The sequence below is a fragment of the Haliaeetus leucocephalus genome, unplaced genomic scaffold (genome assembly GCF_000737465.1).
Source record: "Haliaeetus leucocephalus isolate CR32 unplaced genomic scaffold, Haliaeetus_leucocephalus-4.0 Scaffold92, whole genome shotgun sequence".
Classification (NCBI taxonomy): Eukaryota; Metazoa; Chordata; class Aves; order Accipitriformes; family Accipitridae; genus Haliaeetus; species Haliaeetus leucocephalus.
Genome location: NW_010972528.1, coordinates 1,715,668 through 1,733,887, shown reverse-complemented (window position 1 = coordinate 1,733,887; position 18,220 = coordinate 1,715,668). Strand labels below are relative to the sequence as shown.

Here is an 18,220-nt window from a genome sequence, read left to right as displayed (position 1 = left end):
AAGCGAACAAAGCTGGCAATTCTGTGACTCAGGGTCTCAAACCAACATGCCACCTCTTCTCCTGCAACCATACATTTGGTAAATGCAGTGTGCAAGGAGGCTGCAATATACTTCAAGTCCCATTGTATGTTTGCCTTCTACAACCAAACTTTCTTTGGTTTACTGGTGCCTTAATTTGCATTGTAAAATCATTTGAGTTTGGGAGAATCGATTTCATTAAAAGCTACCTCTAGCCCCAAGACAGTAAAATTACTGGTGATTGAATTGCCTCGTCTGTCCACTAAGAGCTATTGCAGGGAAAAAAGATCGTTTAATCTTAGCATATATTACTTTTTAGTAACAGTATAACAGCCAAAGTCAAGCAGTATATTTATTCCAGTAAACCCAGTCTGTTAGGTCAAAGCATATAAGACTCCATCTCTGTGCTGAAAAATCCAGTGCAGAGTCAGCATCTCACAAGCTCTATCTTTCCCTCTTTCACTGCACCTAGGCTCTATTTTCATATCCTTGGTCTTTCCGCACCCTGAGGTAACTCCAATCCCACGCTTCCATGTAGTATATGGGTACTATAAGGAGGGATGCAAGGGGGCTCCAAGCACTGTGCCTTGTAGGATAATTTCCTGAGCTTTCAGAGCTTGGTGGGGACATTCCTAAATGGATCTTCTCAGACTGATCCTCTCTAGCCCCATAGCATAGCACAATGTCTATAATGTCAAGAAAAGACAGTGCTGCACCGAGATCTGCTTCCAGACACCATTTTCAACTCAAATGTACTAGAATGACATTTATCTCAGTGAATGTCATGGAGAAGAAACTCATTATCCCGCCTTAACAACGAGAATGACAGGAAGATACTTTCTATATTTATACTATTATTATTTCTTATTACCAAACAATGCAGTTAAAAGCTAGGTATGGACATGCAGAGGGAGGACAGGCACAAAGCCAGACTGCATAATGGGGAGTGCTTTGGTGGTTTTATTCCTTTATGAAAAAGTGGTCGAAATGTGGCCATGTTTTGTGGTAGATACCACAGCAAGGAAGAGCTCTGAACAGGGAACAGCAGAAGGATGCTGAATTGGCCTCATGGATTCATTTAAGAGCTCTTCGCTGGAGTGAAACGTGTGACAGAAAACATGAAAGTCCTTAGATAAATAAGTAACAGGCAGGGAACATCATCATGAAGTGACCAGATGCAAAAGCTGAGCTCTCGGTACTAACCAAGAGGAAAGGTTAGGATCAGAGATGGGCTGAAAAATGCACTGAAGGCAAAAGCAAGTGACTTACGCTTGATGCCACAAAGAATGGAATCCAGAGAAAGGATGCAAAGAGGAGTAATATGAGCAGTGCATCAGACTAGGAGATGGTGGCATCTGGAGCTGGCAAGAACCTGAGTTTGCTCAGGCCAGAAGAGAAAAGCTGCAGCAACTAAGACAAAAATTTCAGTTGTGCAGGTAGAGAATAAAGGACATAAAGGTCAGCTGATGGGTCTGTAAACTTAGACAGATCTCTTATTCCCTTCTACTCCACTAGTCTTCCTCCCTCTCACATATGCCTGCGTGTGTGCTCGCACATAAACACACAAAGCCATTATGTGATATTAAGATTGGCTTTAACACAACACCACATCCTTACTCAGCACAAGCACACGTTCAACTTAAGCTGCTTAAATTCTCCACTAAAAAAGAGACTGAAGCAGTCCTGAATTTAAGTCTGTAAGGCTGGCACTCTTCTCCCCTACCACCTATGCCATAACTATTGAATACTGCATCTCATATTTACACTTTAAGCTCTCCAGGACAGGAAGCATAACTCATTCATTTCCAAAGCACAGTTTTAAGTGTTCTGTGATAATAATCAGTCATCAAGTTACTATGGAAGTCATTCAAAAGAATTAGTGACATTAAACTAAATCTTCACTACCTCTGTTGTTAATAATGATGCAGCCTTTATCAGAGCCTCTATAACAGGGAAATGAATCCCCTAACATTAGTAGGAAAATGGCCTCTCATGAAAGCCTCTGTAAACGTATTTGTTCAAAAGACAATTGCCGGCTAATGATCTGCTAGCCTGTGGAGCAGTGTATTGGTCTGATTCTCAGGCCAACTTGTCACACCAGCTGGGAGGCCAATTCTTTTCTGTTGGGGTTGCTAGAACCTGGGAGCTCAGTGGTAGGTAGCTGAGCAACATCTCATAGCACCACAAACAAGGAACCAACCATTGATCACTGCTATCAAGAGACTCTGTCATTAATGTGAAAGTTCACAGATATGGTAGAGGGTCCAGAGGCACTCAGACAGCAAGACAAGAGTTGGCGCAATGCAGTGATGATATGTAACATGGTATGGTCCCCAGCACTGGCTGGAATAACCACTCCTGGCACACCATGGCCTCATCTCATAGGGAGAACATGGTTGTTCTGATCTTGGGCTGCAAGGGGACATCCTGACCTGGTCAACAGGAGGAAACACTCAAAATTTGGTGGAGGGTACCAAACTGGGGAGAGTAGTCAATGCACGGGAGGGCTGGGCTGCTATTCAGAGGGACCACAACAGCCTGGAGAAATAGACTGATGTGAACTTCACTTAGTTCAGGGAGAAAAAATGCTAAATCCTGTATTTAGGATGGAATAACCCTTAATACAGGCTGGGCACTGATGGGATAGAAAGCATTTCTACAGAAGGGAACCTTAGGTGCTGGAGCACAGAACATACAGGGAGATGCTGAGATTAATGGGTTTGTACAGTTTTGAGAAGGAAAGATGAAGACTGATCTTTCTTACTTGTTGTGTTACTCGCAAACCTGATCAAACTTTGACACCGGTCTTGCTTTGAGCAGTGTGTTTGCTTAAACAATCTCCAGAGGTCCCTTCCTGCCACAGTTATTCTATGATTTTATCTTCTAAATCAGCCCAATTCCATTTCACATATTCCCCAAATTTCTCATATTTCCTATACATCTCTGCCTATACGTATAGGCAGATGGTAAGATAGGCATTAGAGGAACTCAACCTTTAAGAAAGTTCCCAATGAAGAATTCATTATGACATTTTGCTAAACACTTAAAAAAAAAAAAGAGAGCAGAAACACAGGAACTTCAGAGTATTTAAAAAGAAATCTGAATAAAAGTGGGGGTAACTTAATTAGAATAAAATGTTGCTTATATTCAAAGATGTAAATCATCTGTTTGAAATTTCAAACTGGCTTTCAAAAGTTCATAATGAAATGGAAGAGATGACAGATGCCCTCAGCTGACAAGGGAAATCATATCCACTTTTGATCTCCGTACACATGCAACCCAGTTATTCAGAATACTACTTTGTGTAGTTTGAACTAAAACTTTTGTAATGCTTCTCATTTCTTTATTGCAAATCAGGACTGAAATATCTAACTGCTGAAGTTCAGAAAATAAAAATCCATACCAAGCAGGATTCAACGTACACTGTATCACTCAATAGAATAGCTGGCAAGTACATTGCAAAAAGATGCTAGACTTTACTAGCTATTTATTTTGGTGGTGACAACTAGATCTGGAAGTGCCAGAGGAAAACTGTACAGTGATTTACAAGTTCCTGCCTACATATTTCCACAGTGAAAAGCAGCAGCCTGCTTAAATAGCCTTGCCAGACTTTGGTGGAAGCTTCTCTTGGACCCTCATGTCTCACAGGAAAAAAGTAAAAAGTCTTCTTTTGAGGCTTGTTTTCCTGGGGAAGAAATTGAAGCAACTCAGGCACACTAAGTCAGACAGCAGGTCTTTGCTGCATTCTTGACCTCAGCTCCTACACCAAGACCTCTGGGACCGAGCAACTCTCAACTAACTACCAGCCAACTGAACCCATTTCCTTGCAGATACAGTGTCAAAAATGAATTACCCTCTCCATCAGCAAACTGGAAAACCAGCGACTGTCTTTTGAGACCAATAGGAACAGTACAGACTATCCACAACACAGTTCACATCAGGCATTTGATTAGGGGACCTCCAGAATATCACGTGCTTGTGGGCCCCCAGAGAATGGGTGTATTTGGCTGATAGTGGTATGTAACCATTCCAGAAAGTATTTATGATCAGGAGGTTGTAAGGTAGCTACCAACATATTCTAGCACTCTCCAGGAAATCTGGAAGAAATAACACTGCAGAAGAAAAGGCCCCCAACCCATGCACCGGATATTTGCTGCATCTTTTGCCTGTGCCCTCATTAGTATTCTGGTTTGGGGCTGTAGTGCCGTTTTGAAGCCAGTGTCTATTCATCTCCATTTAAGAGCTCATTCTACTTAAGAATATTTGGTTCTAGGGACCAGACCAAACCTACTGGAAAACAAAGTTCCTGGACCACACGGTGTTTATGTCACAGCCTCAATACCAATTGCTTTGATCTATGATCTCCAATTGCACTTGCTAATACAGACATAGCTGCTGTTCTTAATGTTGTTAAGTTCTTAAATGTCTCTTTTCACCAGCTCATAGCTGGCCATTTTCTAATACTGCATTTGGTCTACATGAACTGAGCTCCTAGAGCTGTCATCTGCCATGCAGTATCTTAAAGAGCCCAAGGGCAGTCAAGTTGCCTTCCTACATTTGCTTTTTCAATCTAAAACAATCAGTCTTGGAAGATGCTGTGTTGGAGACACCACTGCAGTATAAAACTTTGCTACAGTTTGCAGAGATTTATCAAAGGTTGTATCATGCTTAAAACACTGTAAGCAACTGCAGAAGCCACATGTATTGCAGCAATAGGTGGAAAAGGGCAGGACAGCAGCTCAGATGCTCTGGGTCCTTTTTGCTACTGTTAGCCAACTATATTATCACACAACAGTGTTTTGCACAAAAAAGACGTTGAGCTCCTTTACCTCTGAGTGCTGATGCAGTAGCGGGCCTCCCGATTACCAATGTTGCGAACCAGCAGAGTTTTCTGGGTGCTGTACTTGACTGGACAGACGGAGAAGTTCAGCTGGTCAGGGAGGTCCAGGAGAGCTCGGGCACCTATAGCTCGGATTGGCACAATAAACTTCTCCCTTTCTGTGATGCAGGTGAGCTGGTGGAAGTAATCCTGCAGGGAAAGAAACAACCTCAGCAAACTGCACTTAGTACCATCACCATGGCAGAAGAAAAACTGCTGTTTTCTATGACTCTAACAGTAGCACTCAATAATGTAATAGTACTTTTTACCTTAATGACCTTCAATTCCAGTAGCAGGACTTGAACAGGGCTGTTAACTTGCAAAGAAGAAACAACCCCATTGATTCACCTGCTTTTGCAGCAAGCTGGCAGAACCAGACAAAATTATCAGATACTTTGATTCTGAGGCACCAAAATAGAGTACTTTCATGTAAGGGATTACAGCAGTAACAAGAGCCTGCTTCCATCACCACTGCAGACTATTAAAGGCACCACTAAGAACCCATTTGTGCCACAGTGCTAACTCCAATCCCAGCAATGCAGCTTGGCAGGGGATGCTCAGGTACATTTTTCAAAAGAATTTTGCCAAATGCACAATCAACAGGCAGTCTTTGGTGAAATACTTAACAAGCCAGACACAATAATTGTTGTTATGTCAGGTGAGTGTAGGGTACATGTGTACTTCCCACCCCTTCCCTTATCACAGGGACAAGGCTGGGGACACACACCCTTAAAAGGTTATCTGACCCATCTTCCCACCCCAGAACTGGCTCAGCTCTATACCCAAACTACTCTTGAGAGATGCTTGACAAGTACTTAAAAGCACTAACAATTCTACCCCTGCCTTCAGCAGCCTATTCCAGCTCTACCCTAGACTCAGAGAATTCTTCCTGTGTCTAATCTCAACTTCCCTTGACATCTCATCCTAGCCTCAGGGGACACAGGCAATAGCTTTGCTTCCTCTCTGCTGCATGGTTGATGCCTTAATCGCATCTTTCTCTTGCAAGGACTCTAGAATAAGTGACTTGGTGCCTTGTTAGCATGCCTACCTGAGGCAGTTGGTATCAGGGGCTGCAAATGGGAGACACTCAGACATCCCTACCAGAGCAAACTCAGCTGCGGTATTCCCAGTCATTGGCTTGTTAAGAAAAGAGCCAGACAGTCCCCCCCCAGCTGTCTGGCATTCAGCACTAGGAAGGCAAATCAAATCACCAAAATCATTTTACTGTAGGGATGAGCAGATCAATCTCCAGACGTACAGTGTGGCATCACTGTGCTGGAAGTATCACCTTGCCCCTGCTGAAACGAGTGGTAAAACTATTGCAGTAGGGCCAAGAGCCATTACCTCCAGCAGCTCTCTTATTGACAAGTTGATAAAAGCTCTGCCTCTTATCACTCACTTGCTGTCCTGATCTTTTTTTCCTCGGTGCTTTTAACTCGTTTGATATTTTTATAGTTGTTGAAGCAGCAAGCAAGCAATTTGCTTCAGGAATCGCACACAGCAGCAAACTCCCTTAACCAGAACAGATTCGGATTCCTCTGTGCTTGGGATTTCCTGCTCTCCCATACCCGTCCCTTGCCAAGCCTGGAAGGGACCTAAGGCAGCCAGACAAGGTACAGACACATAGCTGTTGCTTCAACACAACAGGTAACACCCAGTGCCTACCAACCACCTGCTCAGCTGGGGTTTAAGGCTGCTGTAACAGATGCTGTCACATCCAAGATATAAAAAGAATATAGGATCTTTTTTTCTAGACATCTCAAATATTCACACTAGAAACTGAAGAAGGGCTTTTGCTTCTCATATTTGGAAGGTAAAATACCAGGAAGGAAACTGCAGCAAATGACCTACAGAATTGAGTATCATTTCAGGAGAGCATTTCATCTTCAGCAAGCCTTTCTGAATTAGCAATTTTGTACTCAATCTCGCAGCATAAACCCTCTAAAATAAAAGCTATGGGTAGCCCATGTGAATTTAAAGCACCTATTATCTGGATACTTCATGTCCTGGGCTGTTTAGATCCTCAGAAACTGCATTAGCAAATGAAGAATGCTATTTACTTATTTTTGTTAATTTGGCGACACTACTGTAACAAAGGCATTGTAAATCCAGTTGAAAGCTGTGTGCCTTATTAAGTCTTGGCATGCCATATTTACTTATCTCTCCCTTCCAGATGCCAGGTAGACAGAGGAGGATGCAAGGAGTTCAGATAAGCAGGGGATAAAGAAAAAAGAAAGTTCAACAATTGAAGGTATTTGAGAGAAGTAAAAGGAAATAATTTTCAAGTCATTGTCATTGCTAAAGAGTGAGTGGATCAACAGCAATGTAAATAGGAGCCAAATGAATAAATACCCCCCACAAAAGCAAGCACAGGCAGCCTTCCCAGCTCCATTGCCAGTGAGGACACTGGGACCACCTGCACAGCAATGCACAGGGAAAGGAACTTTTCCAGGTATGTGAAGGCAAGGCTAAAGCAACAAGGTTTTTTGGCCTCACAGAGACAACCATGACCTTGAGAGAGAAAACTGCTTCTCACCATTCATGCACATGCACATTGTGTGCCGAGTCCCTTCTCCAGGGACACCCTGGGGTGTTGTATCCTGTACAAGGCTTGACAAGCGCTTCAGAGTGTGCTGACCCTTCAACCACGCTCTATGACCCCAGCAAAGTGGGACCTTGCACCAAGCTGAATGCAGTGTCAGGCTTAATAGGGGGGAAGCCCAAGGAAAGAGGGGTGGCTAGGCCAAAACTGGCTGTTCATGCTTCTGTGAAGCCATGGTCCCCTAAGCTTTTGAAAGCTGAATTGCTCTCCCTTGGGAGAAAAAGGTTGCAAATTCTCCACTGCAGCACTGTCCTGTCTTACCAGTACACTAACACTGCTATGCACTTGTTTACAACCTAGAGCTACAGATAAAACCAATTAAAAACCATTCTTTTACTTTGCAACTGCAAACCCTTAGTAGACTGTTTAAAACCAGGTCTCTAAATAAACATGCCTGAGTGACAGAGGGGTTGCATCACTTCTATGCTCTAAAGACTGTTGTGTTTAGACACAGCTTCAGGCTATATATTTTCATGAAAATATGACTTCATCCTTCATACAACTCCTCTATTTCAAGGAGAATACAGATGATTATATGACAGTTCCTCTTCTCTTATTCCCCTTTGAAAAGCAGTAAGTTACAAGCTCCGGCCTGCAAAGTATCACCACTGGCATTTGAATTAGCACCCATGGAAACTAAAGCAACTGCTTGTCTCAGCTGTTATTTCAGGCTCTTTGCAAACTCGGGCTAACGTTAATTACTGTCCCAGTGATACCAACCTTAACTGCCCAGTATGCCAAACTCGGATGTCAGTTTTGCTGCATAACTGATCCTAACTTCTTCACCGAATTCCTTGCAGCAGACAACTTGCAAAGAAAAGATCTCTGTAGCGTGAAGTAACATAGTAAGTCAAGCAAGGAAAGCTCCCTGCTGAAACCATATCATAAAGGCTGGAAAATAAGGAGGAACTGGAGGCTGAAGATGCTTCACATGAGAAGGGGCACCCCTTCTCCTGCCTCCCTCAGCTACTAATTCACAGGAGGCTTTGAAATAAGCCACTTGGCTCCAGGTTTATTTCGCACAGGGCCATCTGCCTTGATCTTCTGTCCCCTTCCTCCCCCTCAGGAGTCATCTTAAAAGTATACTTGAAATAGCTTCCTTGTGCTACAAAACATCTAACAGGACCAGACTGAATTTTAAAAGAGTTAATTTCAGTAATGCAATAACTCATCATCTTGTCATATTTCATATTAATCAATGAGCATTAATTCAGCTTCCACTGAGCATCAGTAATGAATTTTGCAAACCTTACAGACTGAACTTGTATTGCCTAAAAATATTGTATCGCTACAGTGAAAAGAGCAAGACGACAGAACAGAATAAGCTGCGCTATATTTTTATATGCATCTTGCTTCCTTCTTCCTTTAAGATAACCTATTAATAAGCCTGAAGGACACACAAATGTACATATTCCTGTCTGTTGTTTATTTGCCAGTCAGTTCCACAATGGTTTCCAATTAGGCTGAGACTGTCAGACCACAATGCAAAGACAGCCGGGAACACAGGGGGGGCACGAGAACACCCACACTGTACAACCAGAGCCATAAAACAGAAATGCGTAAATCAGAAGCAGCAAGAGTAACTAACTGGAAATGTTGCCCAGCAGAAAAATTAGCATTTCCTATTTATAAAGCAGTGCCAATAAACAAAGAGACATGTCAGCTGTTTATTTACTTTGCAACAGGCCAATCATGTGGCACACTCCCAAATGACTGCAAGACAATAGGAAACTGCTCATTTTTCAAGAAGGGGCTACATGGCATTTCAGCCACTAACAGCTCACATGGTCCTCTTCTTTAGGGCTTAGCCGCAATCAGCTCTGTGAATCAGGAGTGACTTCACTGAAGTCAGACTTACCCTGGGGAAGAACAAGATTCAAAGCAAGAGAATTATACAAACCAACTCCACAACATGAGGACTCTCCAACCCTGCCTGACAAGGGGTTTGTACCTGCATCCCAGTTCACCGGATTATCCACAATCCCTGGGGATCCTGGAGCATGTAGAGGTTGTTCAAAGGTAGCACTTACAAGCCTTCCACAACTAAAACACAGATATTCTGCGTGGAAGCAACTGCAAGCCCAACACAGGTGGCTTTACAGAACCATTTCCCAAAGCCTGCCTCTTTGCTAAGGGGTTTTCAACATGCTGTGAACCTCCTGACCACACTATTGTTGTGCTTCTAGCTAAGCTACAGCACTCTGGTACTTCGCTGACTCACACTCCATCAAGTACGAGACAAAATGTTCGATTTGTACAAAATTCTGATTCTACTGTATAAATCCCCACGTGCTCCTCGCTGAGCAGCATGCATCCCTCCCCTGATACCCTGCACAACCCCTTGCAAGGAGCACAAAACCCAGTTCAGCAGAAATTGCTGGAGTGTCACTGAAGCTGTGCGGAGGACCTCTCGCTGGCAGAGCTCCCTACTCCATACAGTCACCAGTTCAAGAGCAAGACAAGGGACAAAGTATCAGACATCAGTGCTCTCTGGGGTTCTCTCACCCTACTTCTATTTGTGGTGATGTTCATGTGTTGCTCTGCTACCTCTCTAAACTGGAGGAGCAGCACTTTACCCTTCACGGGCACCAATTTACCTCTTCCACACTCAAAATGAACACTAATTAGTAGTAATAAATCACATTTTAAAGGTACCAGTGTACTCTGCAAAGCCTACCTCAGTGAGATTAAGCTCTTATGTCACTTGGGTAGTTTGGAGAACTGCCCTAGGCCAACATAATTTTCACCCTAAATATTAATGATGTTAAATAATTTCTCAGTCCATCCAAAGGAACAGATTATTTCACAAGCATGGGAAGCTAGGGACCACAGGGCATTTCCTCTTCAGTTTTCTATATCCATGATGTTTGAGGATAGGACCAGTGTTAAACTAAAACTAAGCAGCAAATGGAAAATGAGAAAACAGCTGTGCCCAAAGAGATCTTGCACCTCTGGCCTGCTGCAGAGACATCAGCTGGCTCAGAGCTATCCCCTAACCATGCTCTCCAACAAAGTGATGCAAAGAACAGTGCTAAGAGGTAGCAGGATGCTGGTGAAAAGAGTCAGCCTGCCTTTGTTTCCTTGCAGTGCTTCCTCCTTTCCATGCCACATACTAAACCCTTCTGTATTAACAAGCCTCCAGATAATAGTATTGACCCATCACATCACAGCACTGAGAATCAGACTTGCCAGGGCCACAGCACTGATGTTCAAACCTCCAGGCAAAAGCACTGCACATTTGGCATGGAATAGGTGCCAGTAACATGCATGAACACACAGCCACACCACAGGCTCTGGGGTAACATGTCTGCCTGCAGATTGTACCTGCCCATTTATTCCTATACATGCTCTTTCAGGCAGACATCTCAAAGATATCTGCAGCACACCAACCTCCTGCTAAGTTAAGGCCATTTAGGCTCAGCGTGTCTGCGCCGGGCTGGCTCCCTGCCACATGCACAGCACTCCCTCTCCTTAGACTCACAGCTGGATCACAGGCAGGCAAAAATCCTCAGGGGCATCACAGCTGCAAGGCTTGAAAACAGAGTATGAAAAAACATCATCTTTGCTCCAGTCCAGGGTGAGGCAGGGAAGTGGCTGCCAGATGGGAAAGAGAAAAGCTCTCCAGATCTATTTGTTCCACTAGTATTTTCCATAATAATTAAACCCCTACCATTGAGTAGAGATGGCTAAACATCTTATCAACACCCCTCCTTGCCATTTTCCTACTGTTCCATGTGCATCTTCCCTCGCAAACACTCAAGAAAGCGCAGGGAGAGGAAGCACAGCCTATCAGTCCCTGCTGCAGCAGCAGCTAACAGCACCACGCAATGCCAAGACATGACTAGCTGCAGACTTCCTGACCACAGCCTGGAGCAGACCTCACAGCAGGGTGTGGGCTATAACCAGTGTGCAAAAAAAGCAACAACTTTCAACAATGTTCCACTACCTCACTACTGTGTTCAACATGATAAACATTAAGGTGACTCCCGTTTTCAAAGGTGGTGGTCTTTACTCTGATCAGGCTCACTTTGGGTCCTCCCAATAAGAGGTTGCTTTTAAACTGACTTTTGTATTTATAATTGGTGGAGCAAACCATAATTATGCAGCAATGGACAGATACCAAAACCCAACACCTTGAGAGGCTGCCCAACCACAGACAGTAGACTCTCTCATTGCTGAAACCAACAGACATTACATTAAGTGTTCCAGCACTGAAGGATAAAAACCAGTCTGAAACATGCAAGAGCCTCCAGCCCACAAGAGCATAATCTTCACCATGGGGAAAGTTTCCCCCAGTTCTAGATCCAGCACAACCCCACTGAAACCAGGACAGCTCTTCAAAACACACCCCAGATGCCCTGTTCTGAATCCAGCCCTGCAGGTTCAGCTTCCACCAAAGGCACCAACCTCTTGGGACCTTCAGTCTTACCTTGTTCTCTTCAGGGGTGAAAAGGATGCGGAAAGTTGAAGGCATGCCAGGTGCTACCTTACGGCACACATCACTGGGGCTGATCAACTTGAAGTAAGGTGAGCTCTCCAAGACAACTTTCACCAGCCGAGGAACCTGCAGGAAAGACATAAAACTACAATTTTGCCACTCAGCTGGAAACATCAGGAAAAAAAGACCTGCCCATGCCCTGGTGACATCATTCCTTAACCACCTTTCCAAAGCACTTTTAGCTCTTGAGGTACATGCCCATAATACACAAGGATGGACTTGAACCCATTCTGCCTGGGCCAAATAGCTCTAGGCCAGAGGCAGTAGGAGCAATGCCCTGCTGTGAAGGCATCACCAAGCAGTAAGCAGATATATCGCCTGAAACAAGTCATCCCCATCTTCAACAAGCCCAAAGAATCTGCTTGCTTCTGCTGGCGTACATCCATGTGGTAATGCCTCTAGAGGAAGAGCATATTATCTGAAGGCAAAACAGTATTTGTTATAATGGGGCAAGGAAGAAATTCACTTCTAACATACTGGGTTTGAGTGGGGCAGTCATGCTGCAATGCTACAGTTGTGCAGACCAGCAAGAGAAAGAGACGACAGACATTGTGGCCTTACTGGGAATAAAAGCAAACCCAAAGAGCAAAAAGGAGGAACATCGGAAGACAAAGAGACAACCCTAGAAACAATGAGATGGCTAAGAGAATTTAAAGGAGGCTATAAAGAAGCAAGGGAGAAACACGGTACTCTACAAGGAAAGGCTGAGGCAGAAGATGAGAGCAGTCAACTTGCCAAAATGATGGAAAGCCTGATGACCCTTCAGGCTATGCCTATCAATTATGGGCTTCGAAGGCATTTTTCTGCCTTGAGATACATAACCAGCACTGACTTATAGTGTGGTTTCATTATTAAAAACCAATCTCAGCTCCCTGGAGGCTCTTGATGCCTAGTGACTGTAGCCAGGCAGCTGCCAGTGCAGGCAAGTCAGATCTCTGGGTATTCTTCCCCATACCCAGGAATCCCTGCAGGCACCCTGCTGCAAGTTTCTACTCTCTGGGATACCACAAGCACAGAGACAGCAAACAGGCTTTTTCTAGCACACAGATACCAACCCCTGAGTAGCAAATCTCATCTCAGTCTAAAACAGGCAATTCTGACTGACAGGCAGCTTCATTGATAAACAACAACCCCACATGAGGCTTGAGAAAAATGGAGGTTCATTCTGCACTACCCACCCGAGCCTGATAACCCATAGCCAAGGCAGTCCTGAACTCTCCAAACACCCTTTGCTCCCAGCAATGCCCTGAGGCAGCAAGTTCCAGGAGCCAGCTTCACACTGCAGACAAATGTTTTGGTCACCAAGTCCCTTGGGAGATGAGCACACATGGCTAAGATCTTCAGCAAAAGCCACCCAGAACATCTCTAAGGGTGATGAGGAGCAGCTTGAAGATAGAAAACCAACTTTACAACACACAGGTAAGACCAGTAAGTATGTAGTGAAGCATTTGCTTATTTGAATCATTACAGAGCCTCTATTTGGAATACTTTGCTGTTAGATGGATTTTTATGCAGCAGACAACCTCAGGCTACCATGCAGTATAAGTCAGTATGGTTCAGAGGAAGCTTGGAAACTAGTGAGAAAACTTTTAGATAGAGCACAATGTTGCTTTTCTCCAGGACATTACCAAAAGCCAACAATATTAGAGTATAATAAACTCTATTGGGTTTATAATCTCTAACTTTGTGTACTTAAATATGCCAAGGGTTTTCCTTAGAGCTGATCTTACTTTCACACCAGTGCTGTCCAATGGTTGAGGTCTTACTAGCTTCAAAACTAATTCAATTTGGAAAAAATCAACAGTTCACACATTGCCTCCCCTTAACAGAGCATACAAATCCCAAGGTGCAGCTGTACAATTTATTATTTTTTACTGGGAATGGCAGAAATGTTGATGCAGATGTTCTTTTCCACTTGAGGATGCATGAATAGAGCAAATTAACTGTTTGCCTGTTGGCTGGTACTTGGCAAAGACAAATATTTTGAAGTGCTGCATGGATAATGGAGCAGCTGAAGCCAAAAGACTTAGTGGGAATGTGGGAATGAAGCAGAGCCATTGGAAAAGAGAAACTGAGGCACATTTTAATCAGGAAAGAGGATACCTACAGCAAAGAGTACCCAGAATCAGTGTGGACCACACAAATGGTATCCCTTGGGCATGGGCATCCACGCTGCATCTTTCCAATATTCCTAAGCTAAATGCCAGACCAGGAATGGCACAGTACTCTCCAGGAATAACTGAGGTATCACACCTGCATCCTTCCTTGCCAAAGGGTCTTCCATTTTCAACCACGTCCCTGTCAGAACCTGTTATCTGAGAATACATTTTCACTTCTCTTGCTGTTCCTCCACCTGCAATATGCCAAGAGCCTTTTTTTGTCCACTTCGTTTCCTCCAAGAGGTAGATCTGGAGAGGGGGGGTTAATCCACCTGCTCTCATGTACACTTCCATCTTCCCATCCTGCCGTCCTGCCATGTATATATCTTACTCTTCATTACAGAACAGTATCTTTAATTACACCTTTCTTTTTCTGACCTTTCTCTGCTTCCAGTACACTTATTGTTACGTGTCAAGAGAAACACTTGCGTGTACAATGTTCTCTCCCGGAGAACTTTCTAATCTCAGTTCCTTTCCTCCCTCCTGTCTTTTCCCACCAGCTTGCTCTTGGCACATGCCTCATTCAAGCAAATGTTTCCCCAGCTGAAATTCAAAAGGTCTCAATTTTCCTCTTTACAGTGGAACAAAATTGCTGACATTTTTCAATTTTTCCTTTCTCAACTTTCTTGGGAAATCTCAAAATGATGACAATATTTTCAAGTAAAGGTGGAGACCTTCAAGAGCACATTACTCTGGCTGTGCTGTGGTTCTCCAAAGGGAAAGCAGAGACCCACTTAGTCTTAGAAAAACCTGAACAGAACTGAATTAAGCTTAGCAGAAGCCTAAAGTGGCACCTAAAGGCCTCCCACTGCTTCTGCTAAATCAGTCTGTTTCCACTGCTGTTTCAAAACATCTTTCCTGGAGTGCTAATGCCACTAAACATAACTTATTCCAGAATAAAGTAGAGAAGATTCATCCCATGTGCTTTGACAGGGAGCTGCACAGAAGCAGCTAAACAGGCTGTGAGGGGCAGAGATGCCCTGCCAGAAACCAAGACTAACCAAGCAGCCAGTGGGACATGGTGCACACTCTCAAGGTAAAGCATGAGAGCAAATAAGAACTGTACAGCCCTCATTCCCATCAATCCAGGGCTTTCAAGGGGAAGGATGCCAACTAGAAAAGCTCCTTTGGGTTAGATACCACCGACAGATGGCCAAAATAAGGGGGAGAAGCCCAGTATGGGAAGATATCCATCATCCTGCAAAATAAAGGTGGTGAAATTTTATTCTTGGATGTGCTGTGGTGCAACAGATAACTTGCTACTCTGTATACCACATGAATTACACTGCTCTCCTCTTCCAGCACACTGTGAAACCTCCATATCCGAGCACTTACCTTGTCATTGTTCCTCAGAATCAGTGGCACTTCGTAGACCTCGCAGGGGACGTAGCTCTGAAATACCACCTCTGATGGGAAAGGCTGAAACAAGCTCTGTTCCAGGTCAACTGCTGAGAACTGCAGATGCAAGACAGAGCAATGAGAAGTTCAGCTGCTGGGAGAAAGATTCATGAATGAGAATCCTACATTGATCTCCACTGAAATACAGTCTCCTGATGAGTATGTCTGCCCAGCTCGCAGTAGGGAAACAGTAGCTCACCCACCTGTGTTCTGAGCTGATCAAAAGTTTCTGGACCAGGCTAAGAAGCTCTTTTGGTGGGTGTTTCTCCCAGTTTCCTTCTCCAAAACACAAGGCAGCACTTACCTCCAGCAGAGCCCTGTGTTAATGTGGTCACGCAGCTCTAGAGCACTTACTGAGCCATGAGCACTCATGGAACAAGTGAAACCCAAGAATTTACATGAGACTCCACGGGAAACAATTTTGGGATGATACTCTGAGACAGAGAGACCAAGTCTTACACATCCCCAAATATGTCTTTTGATATAGAGCCTAGAAACCACTAAGACGACAACAGTACCAGAGGAGGTAAGGCCAAAAAAAAAGTAACACAGTAGCTAGGGAAAAGACAAATGAGGTGAATGCTGGGTGATGATAAGGTTCAGCTCTCTTCTCAGCATTACTGGGCAACTTGAGTAAGACTGGACTTGGTATCTCCTTCTTCCATGAGCTTTAAATGGATTCTTTAATGTATTCTATTATTGCTCTTTTATTTAATACCACTGCAGAAGCATGTCTGAAAATATACACAAATAGCAAATGCTTACAGAGCAGAGGCATTACTTTGAGAAAATTCCTCACTGCTTTGCCTCCCCTCTTCCAGCTGCACTGCTCCCACTTGAAAGACACAGGCAAGCCTCCTGCTTCTCCACAGAAGTCACAGTCATGCTGAAGCTAGTAGCTGCAGCACACTGCCAGTTATTTGTGCACTCATCTGATGCGTTCCTAACCTCCTGTGCTGTCTAGGGCAATCCTTAACCAATTTGTTACAGGTCTCTTGCTGGTGATCTTCCCCTCAACAGCCTGCTTCAGCAATCTACCCATTTGGACTGTGTATTATACTGAGCAGTCCTGTAAGAAAAGCAGCCTTAAACATACATCTAAGTAAACACTGATCCAGATAAAACACATCCACTCCCCTCTGCCCAGGGCAAATCTCCTGTATATCTGGCAGCCTGCAAAATCTAACACTCAGTAAGGGTCCCACATGTTGTTCCAACCCAAAGCATTAAATGCAACTAGTTTTGTTAAATCTTGAGTAATTACCATAGGCCCTTAGCCTTCAAAGGCCAATGCTGCCACCGTTCAGGGAGTCCTATGACCCCAAGCATTTGACAGTGACTGCACCAAGCAAGACATGGCTATTTCAGCAGGAGAGTGGAAAATGGTAAGCCTGTGCCCTTGTGTCCTGCCACAGCCTTCCCCTAGCATCATGCTTTAGTGATGGTAGCTAAACTCCATCAAACCCCACCAACTTCAGCAAAGGTTATTTATATCAGCTTAGTGCAGATCAGGACTTCAACATCTCACCAGGGAATAATGTTTTCCTTTTCCCCCCAGTAGGAGGGACTCCACCACACCAGCAGTTTGAAAGGACAACAGGACCCAGTCACAAAGGTGTTTAGATAAGCTGGAGGCAAGCCTGTCACAAGCACACAACCTCTTCAAATGTCACAAACAGCAAGGAAAAAAAGGCACGAAAAGGCTACCTTTTGATGGGAGGTTTCACTCATGTCTAGAAGCTGGATAATCTGGGGCCGCCTCATCTCCCGAGTGCTGGCCAGCCTCTGCTCTGTGGTAAGAGACATCTCCTTCAGGAAGGCAGAGGGAGTCAGCTAAAACACAAAACACCAGCAAGAGCTACAGAAATGTCTTTGTTCAGAAAGGCTTTTCTTGTTCAAGTGCCACTGATGAATAATTTGTGATCACAGCCACTAGGATACTCCTGGAAGTCCCATAAATTACCTGCTGAAATATTTAACATCAGTAAATTAATGATATAGAGCAGAACACACATGCTCTAACCAAGTGGCTCTGTCCCATTAGCTTCTTCATGATGTGATGTGACATGTTTGGGGATTTCTGCTCTTTGGGCATTTGTTTCCTCTTTAGTTTTGCTGGATTGAGCCAGTGACCTTTGAAAAGAGTGGGGAAGAGTTATCAGAAATCCCCTAACTCCGTCCTTGCACAACACTCATAAGCAACACGTGTGTGGAGTTCTCACTGCTGGGTGAACCAGAGGAAAGCAGAAAAGCAGCCTTGTGCCAAGGCTGAGGTGGAGAGGACTGGGTCCAAGTTTTAGTTATCTCTTTTTAATGAACACTTTTTTTCCTGTCTGTTCTAGCCCCACAGACCCCTCCACAGAAGTATACAGAGATACCTCCTTGGCAGAGCGTCAGCAAGAGGTCATCTCCAGTCAAGTGAGCTCCAGGCAGCAAAGGGAATGTTTCTGGACAGGAAGGAAGAATTGCCCTAACTCCATTGCTGTTTGCAGGGCTGGATCTGTGCTCCACACAGGATATGAGATACAGTAACTGTTTTGGAACCTGTTCTAGCTGGGACCAGCCATGTCTCTTAAGTCTTCAGGCAGAGTTTGAGCAACCCACCACATGCCCAGCTACCTGGAGGGCAGGTATGGTCAGAGCAGCACTGGCAAGCATGCGTACAT

General features: G+C 44.2%; 1 protein-coding gene across 1 annotated transcript in view; it reads right to left on the bottom strand.

The window, feature by feature from the left end:
• LOC104841986 (hydrocephalus-inducing protein homolog) overlaps positions 1–18,220 on the bottom strand; it is a 90,549-nt gene that overhangs the window by 55,449 nt on the left and 16,880 nt on the right. Inside the window, exons 3-6 of the mRNA XM_010584043.1 lie at positions 17,262–17,387; positions 15,492–15,611; positions 11,929–12,063; positions 4,848–5,047 (exon numbers count right to left, since the gene is read on the bottom strand). Of these exons, the coding sequence (XP_010582345.1) occupies positions 4,848–5,047; positions 11,929–12,063; positions 15,492–15,611; positions 17,262–17,387 (581 nt within the window). The remainder of the gene's footprint in view (positions 1–4,847; positions 5,048–11,928; positions 12,064–15,491; positions 15,612–17,261; positions 17,388–18,220) is intronic.